The sequence below is a fragment of the Fistularia commersonii genome, chromosome 5, assembly GCF_037954325.1.
Source record: "Fistularia commersonii isolate RoL2024-O1a breed Wild chromosome 5, RoL_Fcom_v1.0, whole genome shotgun sequence".
Taxonomy (NCBI): Eukaryota; Metazoa; Chordata; class Actinopteri; order Syngnathiformes; family Fistulariidae; genus Fistularia; species Fistularia commersonii.
The window spans coordinates 5,787,467-5,805,736 of record NC_141288.1 but is presented as its reverse complement, the minus strand read 5'-3'; the positions used below and the strand labels follow the sequence as shown (position 1 = coordinate 5,805,736).

The following is an 18,270-nucleotide window of genomic DNA, read 5'->3' as shown; positions in this document are numbered from 1 at the left end:
AAAAATTATATTTATATATTAATAAATTTAAATATGTAAAGAATATAGTGACTGATTTTTATTTTTTTTTTAAGTGGAGCAGGAAATTATGCCACATTCTGTCGGGCAAATTTCTATTTTTTCTGGAATAGCTAGAACTATGGGACCCTGAGCTCCTTTACAATCCACAGAAAATTATATGGGGGAGGCACTCTGTACATTTTGTTTTGTTTTTTGACAGTTAGACAGGAACAATGAAACACTTTGCCGATTTTACCTCACTTTAAATAAGTGTGTTCAAGTAAAGTCTGGAACTCTACGGTCATTGAACCGCTAACTGGGAGCCGTGCCGATTGCTCAGGATGGCTCAGACTTGACTTTTTGTTTCATATGGTAATATCTGGAATCGGAATGTACATCTGGAATGTAATACACACAATGACAAATAAATGCACACACACCGATACATGCATTAAAAAAAAAAAAAAAAAGCTGTAAAACATTTACAACTCACATAACCTCAACGAGAACCACATGGGCAAAATTTCTGTTTCACAACAAGAGTCCCGTGACAGTTGGGGGGTGTGGTGTCACGTGACCTGGCTTACCAAAAAAAAAAAAAAAAAATCAGAGAGGAGAGATCCTCAAGAGAAATTCTACTGAAGCCAGTTGTTCAGCATCAGTGCAGACTGATTACCTGAAGAGACCAGGACAGGAGAGGATGGACGCGGCTTATAAGAAAATCAACGGGAACTACAGCACCAATGCAGAAACAGAAGATTCAGGCTCAGGGGTAAATATCAACAGCATCCGGGGATTTTCAAGGCTTTAAGAATGAAAATGCAGAGATACATTTTTTTTTTTTTTTTTTTTATGACATACTTTGTGTAACTCACCTTTAAAAATGTTACGCGGGTGAAATAGCTTCTCCTTACTAGAACAATCTGGGAACAAGAGCAGACAAGAGCTGGAAAAAAAAAACATCGGTGAAAGGAAACTGCTGATATAACTAAAACAGACTGTAAAAACAGGGGGGAATTAATCAGTTTGTAAAGTGACATTTGAAGTAATTTATTTATTGTTATTTAGTCTGAAAGAGTTTATAGGTGGATGGAACCAAAGATTGGAGTTTTCATTTAGTATCATTTTCAGTCATCTGTAAGATTGCTTAGCTTGGATCCAGTTCTAGTGATATTATGAATATATTAAAATATTAAAAATATTATTAAAATATTTGTAATCTAGATCACAGTTATATTAAGATTAATCAGATTAGAAGGTGTTTCACAAAAAAAAGAAAAAGAAAAACAACTCATGACCTGGGTTGCTCTTGATAAGAGCATAAAATAAAATTAACTCAGGATCATAACATGAATATAGTACTGTGTATTAATATAATTTAGTCCAAAAATGTTCATATTTCATATTATCATATAGATATGTTTGATATATCTTTGGTTTCTACAGATGTCATTGTGTGGCACAATATTGATACAATAATTAATAACTTTAGGATTTAGAGAATCTGTTTTTCCCTTTGGGTTCAAGCTCCTCTGATTTATAGGACACGTACTCCTGCAACTTTCAAAGGCATGAGGGCTTCAGGTGTTTGGAAATGCAGAAATCCCCAGCTTTTGACTGGGATTCCATGGCATTTCCCCAACATGTGGCATCACTTGAACTTGGGAGAGTTGCGAGAGGCTCAGAACCCAAAACAATCGATCATCCCTGCTGATTTGTGGTCATTTCTAAGTACAACTGTAAACTTATGAAAGTCAGTCAGGAACAGCAACAGTTTTTGTTTTCGTAAAGCTTAGCGTAGCTTTTGTAGGAACAATTTCATATTTATCTGGATACTGTAAGGATGATGCCTTTGCAAAGGAAATTTCGTTCTGTACTCACCTGCTGTGTACCGAATGACGAAGTCTGTCTAAACTAAGTACAACAAATGGCATTTTTATCCATGATCAGTAGCAAATGATACTTTCCTTACTGACTGGCATCAAATAGAACTACATTCATGGCTGATATTCTGAGTTGTCTCTTCTTAGCACTGAATTCTATCTCACTTTGACCTTTTGCCATCATATAAAGGGACTTTTTACGCCTGCTAGATGGACCAAAGCAAGCTACATCAAAAACTTGGACTTGGCTTATCTTTTCAAATCTTTTCTCCAAGAGGCTTCTTTGAAGAAGAAAATTATTGACTGAAGTTTTTAGTGCCATGACCTAAATAATCGACAGATAGGAGACATATAAAAGACAAATAAAGTGGTCTCAGGAAGTGAAATGTATTCATGCCTCCGTACTTCTGCGCTTTGGTTTGTCCTGCGTTTTTTCCAGGGAAGGAGGAGGGGTTCCATGTATTTGGAGGAGGACACCAGCAAGAAGTCCGAAGTGATCTCCTGCATCTTCTCCCTGAAAGAGGAAGTCGGGGCTTTAGCGAAGGCTCTTAGGCTTTTCGAGGTAATAACATTCTTTGCAGTGCCATTCAGGTCAGCGGTCACCTGACATGTTTCCGTATCGAAAAATTCATTGCCGTCGGGCTAAAACACCACAGTAGCTCACATGCAGTGCAGTCAAACATCTTAATGGTCTCACTCGTGATTTGGTTATTAGACAGTGAAATCCATTAAAACGAAGAAATTAGAAACAGAAACAGCTGAGAACGGAGCAGGAATGTGTTGCTCAGTTGTTAGAAGTATATTGGACCTCAAAGTAACTAGTCTAACTAACTAACTAAAGAAAACACTATGACTTTGCTCAGTTTGCAGAGCGACTCATCAAATTATCTCTCCTGTTTGAGAGGTTTGTCTCTGTGGGGGGCTTGTAAAAATACATTTTTTGTCTAAGAATCACCTCAACATTGTTCAAAAACATGGTTCTTGGCAGTCAGTTCAGCGGCATTTCAGGTCAGGTATCCTTTATTGAAGTCAAAGGCGTTTGGCTACACGTTTACCAGTTAATGAAGCAAACAAAAAAAAAAAAAATTTGACTAATAACACTGCTGATAGCAATATCTGAAGAGCAAATGTTGAGTTATGCTGATTTTAGTTAGCTGGGGGAAACAAAAGTACATTCTAACAATTCCCATTATTGTGAGTTTAACCAGACCCTCCCAGTTTCCTTCATGCCATATTTAAAAGTAATAGAGCTGTTGATATAAACGCAATATCAGTTTTTTGTGTTTGTTTCCTGGAGGATGTCACCAGCTGACCGCAGGGCCAAAGATCAAGACACACAACCATTCGTTCTCAATTGCACATCTGGGCAGTCTTTGCTTGCCGTACCTTATGCAGGAGGAAACAGAATAATCCGGGGAGAACATGCAAATTCCAAACAGAAGGGCCCCCTGTCAGAAGTAAACCAGGGAGCGTCTTGCTCTGAAGCAGACGCCCTAATCAATATTTTAGTCATGGCAAAATATTAATATAAATCGGTTGCTATTGAACTTGAAGTTCAAGTAACCCACTGTTTTTCTTTTAATGTGAAAGGAGATGCCCTTCACTGGGTGTCTAAACGGGAACAAGAAATCCAACTTCTGCCGATTAGCTTAGCTCAAGGAAGGGCAGCATATGGTATTCGAACTCCAGTAAAAATCACCAGATTAACATTCCAGTCAATCCACTCTACTTTTATGCAAAATGACAAAACTTGTGCTTTCGCTGTGGTATAGAGTTAGCTATTAGAGGTGCTGTCATTTAGATTAAAAAGCCGGATTAACATTTGACAAAACCCTGTTTTCTGAATGAAGTTAAGTAGATGGTTAGCTTCTTAAAACCTGCCGCCTAACAATGTGGTAAATCAGGAATTGGTATTTTTTTAAGAATCAGCACATGATGTTGTAACTTGGGTATCACTTGGCTCAGTTTACAACGTCAAACATCCTGTCGAGAAATTATTCCTGCTTGTACACTGGGAATAGAAAACTATACCTCAATTTCAAATTCCTTTTTTTAATGTTGTGAATAATTTTGTAAATAAATTACAAAATGAACTGTTCAACCTTTGAGGTACTTGTATATATCTTTGATGGAAGCGGGCTACTGTAGGATAGTATTCATTGTGCTAAGCTAACTAGCACAATGCTAGTTAACACTGCAATGCAGCTAACAGAATAGACAGGCCTTTCCTCTTAATATGGATAAGATGCTATATGAAACAACTTTTTGAAAAGTCACAGTTTTCTGACGCTGTGTTACAGTGCCAAAATTCAATTTGTGCTGATAAAAAAAAGGTAAAAATAATAATAATGATAATAAATAAGGTTGATATTTTACATTTCATTGCTATTAAGTCATATGTTAATGTTTTAGAGAACTGGCTTGCATAAAAGTTCTTTAAGAGACAAGTTCATAAATAAGTACCTTTTCAGAGAAAATAATTGCATTTTGTAGCAATAATACTTTTAGATAATAGCTCATATGAGGAAATGGCTGCCTTTAGGCCAATAAATAGTCACTCTTAATCCTCTGAATATCTGGCTTGTCATCAACGTACGTGCCATTCATTTATTTATCCTGTGTTATCAGTCCAAACCATCTGTGTGTGTACGTGACTTTATACACATCCAGTTTACAGAGTTATAGTAAATACAGATTAGTTAAACTTCAACAGTCTCAATGTCGGGATTTGACAACATGCAGAAAAAAACAATTTAAATGCTCCTCTGACATATTTTGATGTGAGAACAAGTTATAATGAACGAAGGCATACGTGTCTGCGGGAATTCTTTTCACCTTTTTGCTTTAATTAATGGCTGTAGTGAACACAGGCAGGGAATCAATACTGAGTTTGTGCCAAAATCAGCTCTGCAAATGCAGCAGTAAACAACTGGAGCCAACTTTGAACCTATAAGCGCCGACTCTGCCGATACTCCCCCTGCTCCACCCCCCAATATCCTCCCCCTTCTATCATCTTCCTGGCCCTTCAATAAAACTGGGCCAAATGACGCCCAAAATCCTCAGTATCCCCCTGTGAATTCTCCTCGAGGGATCGAAATCACAACTTTGAAGTGGAACCCTTGTTTTTCGAATAAACTTTAAAGCGAAGGCATGTGTTTACGTTTAGGCTGGGCAGCTTAACGCTCGTTTCCATTCTTTCAGTGTCTCATCTCCATATTTCACTCATAGCCTCCCCTCCCCAAACATATTTTATCCCACCAACCCCACCGCATGTGACACAGCAGCATGGGTTTCATGTGACCAATCAGATCCATGCAGCGACCTTGACCTGGTACCAAGGTCAAGGGAACACCTGATTGATGTCGCCTGCCATAAAGCATAAATAGAAAGTTTGGAGGGGTACAGAAATCTGTAAACATGACCCCGGAGTTAGGACTAAGGGTTGGACATGTTAAGCTGGCGCAGGAATGGATGGCTGAAACAATCATATAAGTCAACTTAAACTTTTTTTTTTCTGAAATGGAACTAATTAAATCCTGCTGAAGATCCTTCTGATCCCATGCACTGAATGTAGAAGAAAAATAAATAACCTGGCTCAAGATTGGTGGTAGAAGCAAAGGGAAATTTAAGTTTACTTTTATCATACATTATACTTGAAACTGATAAGATATAATTTTATATATCTCAATACTTAAACTGTATTTGTACAGAGAAACAAATTGCGATCTGCCCCCAAATCTATTTTCCATTAGTGACATATAGAAAGTAAACCTTTGAAAAGCATTTAAAAAGTTAGTCAACAGAAATTATTACAGAGCATAGAAATGTCAAGTATGATGGGGCACCTTTGTATGAAACTAAAAACCAGAATCATTTAATGCTATTTTTTAAAACTGAGAAGAATATTTTACATACTTCCTAAGGAGTGGAATTTAATATAAATTTTAATATATATATTAAGACAATACAATACTCAGTGGATTAAACTGCAGCTCTTTCTTGTCTTAGAGTCAGTCCTTCATCATCTGAATCAGCTGCTTTTAAGAGATCAGTCGAACTGCACCGCACAGATTATAGGAATATAATCTGTTCTAAAGGAGATTAAGCGTACTCACTTTTAACCCATTTCTTAAATTCAAACAATTTTTAGTAATCTTTGATAATGTCCAACATATTTTTATATTTAAGTTTTACAAATAGATTGATTTTAATTTTAGTATTTTTTTTCGATTTTTTTTTTTTTTGTTGACATGTTTACCATTAACTTAAACATTTTGATTAATCTGCATGATTTTTGCATAAATCCCTTGCTTTGCTTTGTTTTGTTTTTGTTTCTTAAATTCTAGCAAAACATATCTGAACCTAAAGTGTATTGACTTGTTAAATAGATATCGGGTAATAGATAAAATCACAATATGCTTAAAAAATTAGCTAAACCAAAAGCATTTACATATGGCTTTTGAGTGAAAGTTAGTGACAGATTTCCTCCCTATAGGACCATAATTGCATTAATTAAATGTTTTAATTGCAAAAGATGAACATTTTATCCTTCAAAATGCAGACAATATATCTGTAAAGAAGTGAATCTTTCAATCATTTTTGCATCTGCTAGCTAGTAACTTCAAGGCCAGGGGACAGGGGGCCACATGGCCCCTAAACCGTGAAAAACAGAATAGGATCCAGATGGGAGAAAAATGGGAGGTACCACTGTTCACGCCTCCATCTCTTCACTCAACCTATCAAAGAGAGAGAACCACTTACTCCCTCTCCCTCCCCAAAAACCGTCATTGAAACACATTTTTGTGCTTGTAATTTGCCCTGAGAGATGTTTTCCAGCACAATCCAGATCCTCTCAGCAATCTGACCACTTCATATTTGCGAGGGGGGGGAGTTCATGCTTGTGTTTTCACAAAATAAAATGAGGCAGGATTTATTCATGCATGTTGCATGATAATGTGCCTGGAAGTCAAAGAGCAGAGAAGGCAACAGGTCAAAGAGGTCTCAGTAGCCATCACTTTAGTGGCCAAATGACTCCCCCCAGTGGTCACCCAACAGTAGTGCTGCAGGGTAGGCCAATATAACACTTTAAATTTCCTTTAAGAATAGCTGTGGAATCAAGTCATTGTTTTATAATTCAAAGCTAGGTCTGAAATCTTATGTCCAAGCCTTAATTTTTCCTTGAAAAGTTAAAGGTAAAGGTTGGCAACTCAAATATTAACTCAAAGTCAAATATGAATGACCCTTGAAACCTGAATTTATGTATTATTAATTTAATGTCTCGAAGAGCTCATGTAGAAGACATCCGAGTGAAATCACGGGTCTATTTCCAAATCAAATCTTGGGATTTTTTGAGTAACTTTACTCCAAATACACACACGAAAATGGTTCTCTTGTTGAAAATGTCATGATTAAATACCCCATTAGTAACCCCTAAAAAAATATAAGTTAAAGATTATCTTTGAAAAATTGCCTTTCAATTCAAGGTAATTAGGTGGATTTAACAGTCAGCGCCATGCTATATTTTCCCCCTTAGAACAAAAATAATATCAATGTATCTTTTTTTCTGATCTGCGCGTCCGGCCCAAGTGTATCTTTCAGTGTCCTCTCTAACAAAGTCGGACAAACAGAGATCAAGTGCGGCCTCACCAAAGTCTTCCTTCTCTTTGAACCGCAGGAGAAAGGCATCAATCTGACGCACATCGAGTCGCGTCCATCACGGCTGAACAAAGAGCAGTATGAATTCTTCATCGACGTGGATTCCAATTGCACCCAGGCCTTGGATGAGGTCATTGACGGCTTGCGCACACAGATCAGCGGCCATGTCCATGAGCTGTCACGCAACAAACAAAAGGATACAGGTGAGTGCATCTTTGTGTGTGTGTGTGTGTGTGTGTGTGCGTGTGTGTGTGTGTATAAATACAGCGAGGAGGTTGTGCAAAAACAATGCCATCAATCCACCATCATGAGAACTGCAGCTTCCATGACATAAACACGACATCGGTGATATAACTGATCCAATTTGGAGCGAAATAATAAAAATTGCTACATTTAAAAAACTGTTCTTTTTGACTTTTGCAGAAGACAATCAAACATGTATGAGATTTTAAAATGTTTCATTTAGAAAAAACAATCAAAAGCTTTATACTAATATGGTTATGCAATAAAAAAAATTATAAAAGCTAAAAAAGCATGAAACTTTAAATCATTAAGTATAGTAGTAAATAGGGTTTTCAATGCCTTATCACACAAACTGATGTAATAGCTTTTTTTAAAATTATGTAATAAAGGAGCTGCTAAGAAACAATACAAATTTTATTTATTTCCATATTTTAATCAATTAAATTATTCTTTTCTATAATTATCAAGTACTAAAAAGTCCTGATTTTGGTAAACCTTTGAATAAAAAATAATTTCACTTATTATCAGTATCATGTATTAACAGTGGATTAGTTAAATAACTCTTTACTTAAAATTTACCAATTCAGCCTCCTATTTTTAACAAATAAAGAACAAAACAACAGCTGAAAGAAAACCTCTATGTTCAATAAAAAGAGAAAATAGCAAGTGGTTCATTACAATCTGCCCTGATGTTTCGTCTCCACGATTCTTTAATTGATATTTATATACAAACTAACATTACTGAACGTGCAGTTATGAAAGAAAATTATGTCAAGGCAGGAGTTATTTATGAGATGAGGTGCGAACGAATGATAATTAATGCAATGTGTTGTGCTCATTCATGACTTCAATGTGTGACTATACTTGTCCACAAATGTAAAAATTATGGTTTCACGTTTGACCCTACATACTTTCAATAACCTAATTTCATCTGATTTATATATATATTCTTTAGAAAAAAATATACAGCGTAGCTTAGACAGTGCATTTAGCGTTTGGCGTCTTGTCCCGCAGCCAGACTGGCTAATGGATGTCCAACGAGTCAACGGCGAGACGGATGGCTCTCCGTCCGAATCTCGACCCCTTTATTAGTTGTTTCCAGAATGACATTAGTTTGGTTACTGGGGGCCAACAGGCCTCATGGGAACAGAAGTCTCAGTGTCTCAATCACAGACTAACAGAGCAAGCCAAGGTCACAGCGGGCTGAGACGGACGGGGCCACCATGGCAAAGACACCGCTGGCCAGGGTCAAGTGGACGATGGGTATTTACGTCCTGTTTTAGAGACGGCCTGTTTATGGAGGAGCCAGGCAGGGGCCTCCCCTCGGCCCCCGGGCGGGACCACACTGCACAAATGTAGATTAATGAGGGGGCCTCAGTGTTTTTGACTGTCATAAATCCGTATGAACAAGCAGATGTTGTCTGTGGCTGCTCTGCTGAGTGTCAACATGCCAAGGCACTGAATATCCTTTAGGCTGCACATCTTCATCATCAAGTCTGTACTGTACTTATCAAGTCACGTCAGATTCATTTACACAGCACATTTATACAGTCATCTCTGTACTCAGATGATCAGATTAATAAACTTGGAATAAACACAAAGGTTTGCACTTATACTTTCAACAACCCTACAGAATTCATGTTACATCTTACTATTATTTTATTTCTGATATACGCTGCTTTTTCATGTATGTTAAGTCAACACATTCGAAACAGATGGACAGATTCCTGTCAAACTATAAATCAAAAACAGGAATAGTCAGCTCACAAGAATAAAGAATGCATTTTTTTTTTACTACTTGGTCCTTTCTAGGTAAGGAACAGCTTATTCTTACCATATGAATAGAATTTTGCCAACAATTTAAGAAACATTTAAGTGCATTTCCTTCATCAAGGATCACCCCCCCCCCCAAAAAAAATGCAACAAAAACTACTTGATTTAAAAGTGAAAAAATTGTATTTTACCCATATCACTTGCAAAACAAAAGTGTCTGAAAATAAATTTGGGTTCATGTCCTAACATAGCCTCTCAAAAGCTTCATAAGATTTCACCTTTTCAACACCTTGCAGTTTCAATTGAGTACATACTTAATAAAGTACATAAAAAAATAAACACAAAAACCTTAATTAGGGCTATTTAGTAACTATTTTTACTTTACAGTGCCATGGTTCCCTAATGACATCCAGGACCTGGACCGTTTCGCAAACCAGATCCTCAGTTACGGTTCCGAGCTGGATGCCGATCACCCGGTAAGGACTGACTCATCCGTCACTGTCCTCCTGCAACATCCTTCCTCCGCCTGTGTGTGTGTGTGTGAGCGTGAGTGTGTGTTTGTGTGTCTGCTCATGTCTTATGAAAGCGGGCCTGCAGAGATGACAGGCCGCACTCAGCCGCTATTCTAATGGAAACTATCTGGGCAACACAAATTGATGTCATTGCTTTAATTGAGCCCCTATAATTATAGATAATTGCTCCCTTTTGCCATCACCATTAAAGCAAAATGTATTCATCATAATCTGAAAAACACTCTACAAAGGCTTGATTTGAATATGTATTTTTGTGCTCTTGTTATGGACGGAGTGCATAATGCTGTCAAAGGCCACAGGGTTTGGCTTCAGCGGAGGATTTCCTCGCTTTGATTTTGTGATGAGTGTCGGCCCTGCTCATGAGATCTAACATGGTTGTCCTTTGTGCGCGTGTGTGTGCATGTGTGTCTGTGTGTGTCCAGGGCTTCACCGACCCGATCTATAGGGCCCGCAGGAAGGAGTTTGCTGACATCGCCTACAAATACAGACAGTAAATACTCTTGTAACATTTCATCTGAATCTGCATGTTTATCTCTAGTATCTTACATGGCAAGAGAGGAGAAACTCAATTTTTAGTGTTGAGGGAATTAGAAGAAACTATGGGGGTAATCTCCAAAATATGTAGAACCAATGATCTCAAATCAGTTTCAAACTTTGCAAAATAATCTAAAACATAGAACGATATTCTCAATATCAGAAAAGGTCAAAAAAGCCAGTGTACATTAAATGAAAAACCTTTACTCCAACCACACTTTACCATGTAATCAATAAACAAACAAACTATTCTGACGATGAATGTTTGTCTACTACCACAACAACAAACAGTAACGAGAGAAAACCAGATTGAATCTTACACAAGCCTGTAGTGAATGGTATAAAATTCACACGAGAATGTTTTTCTCACAGTGGCCAGTTTTCATGAATGAAATCCAATTATCATCTTCCTTTATTCGTGTGATCTTCACTCGCTTTATCATACCTGCTTCTTTCCTGACAGTGAGATGAGAGCAAACAGCTTACTTTTTCGGCAAACCCGCATTTTTCCAATAGCTAGTTAGCTAGTTAGCAGTGAAGCTAGTTAACTAAGTGTTCATACCAGTTACAAGTTAGCTATGATGGTGATGGCAGGATACTGGAAAGACGTCAGTTAGCGGAGCAGACGAGGCCAGGGGATTTCTTTGCTTCACAAACACATAAATTTTCATTTGTGTGGTTTTGGCATAAGTACTGGCATCATTTTCGTTGCTTTAAAAAATAGAAAAAGTACTACACTTGACCTCCCGAATTGTGACAATATAAAAAAACACTGCTGATGATTAAGCGCTTGTCTTCTAATTGGCCAATGAGCCGTGAAGATAAAATTATTGACACATCTATAGACCAATCAGCATAAAAAACTGACGCACGCTTCTATTTTCATTTTAATTTAGTATGTATTTATTATTGTTATAATTGATAATAACAATAATAATAATAATAATAATAATAATAAAAGCAATAATGATAATAATAATCAGGGGATGCTGGAGCCTATCCCAGCTGTTATCAGGCAAGAGGACCACTTGCCAGTCAATCGCAGTTCCATATAAATAGGCAAACAATCATTCACTCACTCATTCGGGACAATTTCCCCAATTATTTCCAATTAAACTGCTGTGGGAGGAAACCGACAACTCGGAGGAAACCCACGCAGACATGGGGGTGAATATGCAAAGCTCTACTTGTCGAAATCGAACCAGGGTCCTTCGTGCTGTGAGGCCGAAGCGCTTATAATAATCATAAGAATTATGATAAATTCACATTCAAGTGAAAATACAAAGTTATGGAATACAAATTATTCTGTTAGCACATACACCACAATGAAAGGAAAAAAAAAATAACAAAAAGTCCTAAGAAAATGTCTAATCAAAACAATATTGCCTAATTACAGTAATCTATTTATATTCCACATTTCAATATTTACCCAATTCCCTCTTGGAGTAATAGAATTTATTTCATATTGAAAGTGTTTCTAATTCTAATTCTCATTTTGGACCACTGCTACATTTTTTGTTGTTGTTGACTGATATAAATGGCTGGTCTTCAACTCTGTTAAAATTAGATTACGAGTGTCAAACTTGGTTTTGTGTGTGTGTGTGTGTGTGTGTGTGTGTGTGTGTGTGTCAGTGGCCAAGTCATCCCAAGGGTGGAGTACACAGAGGATGAGAAGGCCACATGGGGAACGGTGTTCAAGGAGCTGAAGACCCTCTACCCGACTCACGCCTGCCGCGAGCACAACCGGGTCTTTCCCCTGCTGGAGAAATACTGCGGGTACAGGCAGGACAATATCCCGCAGCTGGAAGACGTCTCCCGCTTCTTGCAGTGTAAGTCTCTGAGTCAATGTGTATAAATTTTATGGTAAATTAAGGCAGCTGTTATTGATAAAGCAAAGGATGTAACACAGACCAGTGATCTGGTCCACGACCAGAATATATCATTAGATGAGGTGCCAGTAGAATAGCTAAGAAATTGCCTTTTTTTGATTAGTATGTTACATTGTCTATGGTTTTAGTTTGGAAGAAATCACAAATTATCTTTTCAGTCATGCGTTTTAGGAACAACTTATCAGAAAGAGGCTTTATAAATGCCCCACTTCCTATCACCCACACATGGACAAACGCATAAATACACACTGCTCCTACTCAGCCCACTCCTCTTTTATACTGTGTGATCTGCTCACAGCTTGCACCGGCTTCCGGCTCCGCCCGGTGGCCGGCCTCCTCTCGTCCCGGGATTTCCTTGCTGGACTCGCCTTCCGGGTCTTCCATTCCACGCAGTACATCCGTCACGGCTCCAAGCCCACGTATACGCCTGAGCCGTGAGTCCTACCTCGGCGCATGACAGACAGTTTTAGATTGCATATCACGTCGAAGGAAATGTGAACTAAGTTTGTTTTGTTTCAAAGGGACATTTGCCATGAGCTCCTGGGACACGTGCCTCTGTTCGCTGATCCCAGTTTTGCCCAGTTCTCACAGGTAATCAATTAAAAATACCTGACAGGCACCCGTGTGCATACCTAGGGTGTGCCTAAATGTAGAGCTCAGGTCATCCAAGAGGTTATATTTTGAAGAAATTTGTAATGTATACAGACACACATATATGTGCCTGTTATATAACTGTATTCCTGAAAAATACACAGTTATACAAATAATTATTGTTTTTCCCTTTTTTTAATACCATAACATACCTTTTTAGCTGTAATGTTTATAATATGTCAGAAAAAAATATCATATGACATGATAAAGTTTTTGGAAAAAGATAAGAAATCAACAAGATACCAGGAACATTGTATTCTTGTAACCACCTGATAGTTTGTTGAATCTTTATTCCCACTTAGTAGACATTGCTCTGAAATCTGTAGATAATTGGATTATTATCCAATCTATTCTTTTCTCTGAATAGGAAATCGGTCTTGCCTCCCTCGGAGCTCCAGACGAGTACATCGAAAAACTCGCCACTGTAAGTGCCGTGTACAACAGTTATTAATTCTCGCCAAAATATTCAGCAGTCTTATTGTGCTGATAGATATCAGTCAGGGGATAGAGTATTCGTTAAAGCAAACTGACTAACAGACACACCTTTTCGGATTTTTTGCACATCAAGGATGCTCTGAATAATCAATATCACTGAGGGAAGAGGAATTACTGCAAATGATGTGTTTCTGGAAAGAAAAGAAGGTTGTAGTTAACATGTAGTCACACCTGCTCATATCAAGATAGCAGGCAGCAGCAAATTTGTCTGCTTACAAAACCATAAGAATAGTCATGTAATTTTCTATTAATAATCTATTCCTCGTGAATGTATTCATTCATTCATTCATTATCTGGGGGCGGTAGAGCAATTGTCTTTGGAACTAAACATTTCCAGTTTGATTCCTGGTTCCCCCGAGTGTGTCAAAGTGTTTTTGAGTAAGACACTGAACTCCTAACTGCTCCCCAGGCACTGGTGGACAGCAAACTACTGCTCATGGTTCATCCATGATGGATTATAAAGTCAAATTATTATTATTATCCAGCAGCTTACCCCTGTTGTCATTGGACAAGAGATGCGCAACCATTCACCTTTGCATTGACACGTCATATGGAGGCAAACAATCATTCACCCTCTTATTTGCACACATGGGCAATTTAGGGTATCCAATGAACCTGTTTTTGACTGCAGGAAAACCTCTGAGGAAACCAGAGAACCCATTGGAAACCCGCGTAGACACGTGGCAGAGCGTGCAAACTCCACTCAGAAAAGGGACCTTTTCTGTGTGGTGAGAGCTAACCAATAGTATTACCAATAGTATAATTTGTTAAAAATCAGTAGATATTAATGATCATGAAAATCAACAAAAATCACCTTCGAATTTCAGTCAGAAATACCATCAATAACAGGAAATAACTGCACTGAAATCCAGAATGAAAGTACCAGAAACTAGACAGAAAGGCATCCAATCAATCCAATCACAAGACTAAAAGCAAACAAGAACTAGCCAACAAATACTTGAAAGCTAGCAAGAAATAACTTGGGATTGTCAGCTTTTCACAGAGTCACAGAGTCATTTTGCTATCTGGGTCGCTGTGGTGATGGTTTTTGCTTTCACTGGTTTCGAAACATCTGTGTGAGAGTTCCACGGTCCAAGTAAAAACTGCCAATGAAAAATCCCCCCCCCCCAAAAAAAAAAAAAAATGGCACAATGATTACCCAGTGCTGCTTGGACTTCCGAGTGTTTATATGTATATTTTATTTGTAATCCGGTGGAACTTTTCTAAAGGTTCCTCTGGAGCATGCAAAGAGGAGTTACTGCTGTGTGTTCACAGAATGCTCGCTCCGCTCAGGAGTTTATTTCATGAGGGTTGCGTCTGTCGGCAGGTCTACTGGTTCACGGTGGAGTTCGGCCTGTGTAAGCAGGGCTCGGAGATAAAGGCTTACGGAGCTGGACTGCTCTCATCCTTCGGAGAGCTGCAGGTGAGAGACACCTCCCGGGGGAATAGCCCAACGCACCTTCCACGCTCCTTCAGCTGGCTGCTGGATAAACACCGACAAACAAAGTCGACTGGATAACACTTGAAACGATGCTGAACTGGAGGATTTATGATGGCAGCCAGACACAAGGGCTGTTCCAAACTTAAATATTCTGTGGCTCTAATTAGATGTAATTTTTTTTTTTTTTTTCCTTGGTTTGAATCAGGTAAACCCCCTCTCCGCATGTACAAACAGACAGACACATCTGAAATGCACACATAATTGTTTTTCAAAGAGATTTTTAGGGAGGGGGGCGATTCCTTTGGAATGCTGATTTTAAGCTGTTATTTTTAGGGAATTGCGCTAATTCATTCTGACCCCTCTGCCGTCACTTGTACAATGAACATCAAGAGGAAATGGCAATCTTCTTTTCCTTTCGGCTGCAATCAAACCCTCTCTTCTGCATCCTCTTCTCTCACACTTCATGTCCTCTTTCACTCCACCCAAAAAAATCCTCTCTGGTCTTCCTCTAGGCCTCCTGCCTGGCAGTTCCGACCAGATCCCTCCTCTGTACATATCTAAACCATCTTTAAAACACCTAACACGCTCTGATCCTATCCATCCTCGTCACCCCCAAAGAGAACCTCCACATCATCTCTGCCTCCTGTCTTTCCCTTCCCTTATAAACAAGACAATCATCATGTCCTTACCACCACTGTCTTCCACACACTCCGTTTCATTCCAACCGATACTCTTGTATCACACAATTCCCCTGATACAACCCCTTTTCCACACTCTCCCCTCAATTGAAAATCACTAACAAATCAACTAAAAGTCAACAACAAATCGCCAAATCATTTTTCTTGGAAGAAACAAAAAAGCTACGGCTCAATGAAATGCTTATCAAAAACTGAAATTAAAAATTAGGACTTACCAAACAGTTAATAATTTGAAGGAAATACAGAGAAAATAGTTTTTTTTTCAATGAATAAAATAAGGCATCTGTGGTCATATTCCAATTTTAATTGATTTAAAAAAAATAACAATTTTTTTGATTTCTGAAAATCAATACCCCACACCATAGATGTTTCATAGCAATTTATCAGTCTTACAAGACAAATTGTAAATGTTAATCAGCCTCCCCCAGTTATATAATTAATGTACTACATTTTGCTCAGATAATACCTGGCTACTGGTTTGGCCTTGCCTGTGATTTTGCCTCCCGCTGCTCTTGTTATTACATGTTGCACAGTGGCGGCAGCGCAAGCAGTAGGTTAGTGTTCCATCAGGGATCCGGTTTAATGTGTCACTGGGGGAGTCGGGCAGGCGGCCTTGACACGCACCAGCGGGGGGCCGCTGAAGTGGTTCACTGGGTAAATGTGGGCAGGGAGAGGATATGATCCAGGTCACATGTTACAACAGCCGCCGTCAGCAGAGGATGTGCAGTCGGCAGAGTTCCTACATTAATTCTACACTTCCTGTTTAGCTGCAGCCATAACGGGAGTTGAGATAACAGACTTGTATTAATACGTAATATCTGATTTTGCACTCGTAGTATTGCCTGACGGAGCAGCCGAAGCTCCTCCCCTTCGACCCAGATAAGACTAGCCTCCAGAAATACCCCATCACAGAGTACCAGCCTGTTTACTTTGTCGCAGAGAGCTTCGAGGACGCCAAAGAGAGAGTGAGGTACGAAAAGGGTTTATACGCGTCAGGTTTGAAATTTGCGATCTCAGTGATTGCAAATTTCAAACCTGACCTGAGAGAGCTCAAGTGCTTTTTTGTGTCCGCAGAAAATTCGCAGGCACCATCCCCAGGCCCTTCACCGTGCGTTACAACGCTTACACCCAGAGCATCGAGGTGCTGGACAACACCCACCAGCTCAGCAACCTGGCTGACAGCATCATTAGTATGTTCCATCCCCATATCCGTGAACATGATGATCCTCAGTCCTCACATGAGGACATCTACACCTTATACTTCAGTCCACTTATGTCTGACTTGTCCTCATATGTGGACTTTGTGCTTCCAGCTAGTTGCAGCCCAAATAAAATGGCGTCATTCGGCAGGAGACAAACAATTTATTAACTGCTATGAACTGTATTGTCCCAAAAGAGTGTCTTGCAATGCAGTTGCCCTCAACGCTATAAATACATAGTGTCAACCGCTTATGCATCAAATAATGACATAAAATTCAGAATAAATTTGGGTAGAAAATGTAACTAAAAACTTTTCATGTCTTTTTTGCAGGTGAAATGGGGAAACTGTGTGAGGCTCTGCGGAAACTGGAGTGACACAGTGACTGAGCTGAGACGTCCATTTATTCTGAAGTTAATGGAAGTTATGTTTAATATGCTTGCGAATTAGCTTCCTATGTATTAAAAAAATGAAAAGATGCAAGTCAAATAACCACAATATTACTGCAATCCAATTATTAGTAAAAGTATTACATTTACTGAATATAACATAGCATGTGTAGACATAGTCAAAAGAGTTACTGTCAATATCAAAGTAGTAAATATGTGTTATTGAACTATGTTTTTTTTTTTCAGATATTAACATGTCATAGCCAATAAATATCCCCTCTGTGACTTGAGCGAGTTTTAGATTTAAATTCCCTCCCATTATATAACAATATACACCTGCATGAATCTGCTTCTCTTTTTTAAGCATTCATTCTAATATGTGGCATCAATGCATGATGTTTTAAATAAAACAAATAAATTGCTAATAAAACGAAGTCTTGCTGTTGCCTTTATTACTCGGCCAGTAATTTGATTAAAAGAAAAAAAATCGATGATTGTATAAATAATATGTGAATGTTGTTATAAGTATCATTCAAATCCCAACATGTTAATACCTTTATAATAACATAAATAAAGGAATCCATGAAAGCCAAATAGACTGATAGATTAAGTTTATCTGAAAATAGATACAGTGTATATTCATATCTATATATATGTATGTGTATATATATGTATGTATGTGAGTATATGTGTGTGTGTGTGTGTGTGTGTGTGCGTGTGTGTGTGTGTCTGTGTGTGTCTGTGTGTGTCTGTGTGTGTGTGTGCACCTCAAATATAGAGAAGTTAACACAGTACGTGCATATTTGTTGCTGTTTCTTTTATTACTCACCCAGTGATTAAATTCAAAAAATCATCCATCCATCCATCGTCTGCCGCTTATCCTGCACT

General features: G+C 38.4%; 1 protein-coding gene across 1 annotated transcript; it reads left to right on the top strand.

Annotated features, from left to right (window-relative positions):
* The first annotated feature begins 615 nt into the window (after positions 1–615).
* pah (phenylalanine hydroxylase) lies at positions 616–17,816 on the top strand. The gene is made up of 13 exons (XM_086146626.1): positions 616–772; positions 2,323–2,445; positions 7,558–7,741; positions 9,942–10,030; positions 10,510–10,577; positions 12,254–12,450; positions 12,809–12,944; positions 13,032–13,101; positions 13,529–13,585; positions 14,984–15,079; positions 16,632–16,765; positions 16,870–16,985; positions 17,327–17,816. The coding sequence occupies exons 1-13, from the start codon at positions 701–703 to the stop codon at positions 17,368–17,370; spliced, it is 1,386 nt and encodes a 461-aa protein (XP_086002752.1). The 5' UTR covers positions 616–700; the 3' UTR covers positions 17,371–17,816.
* The last annotated feature ends 454 nt before the right edge of the window (positions 17,817–18,270 follow it).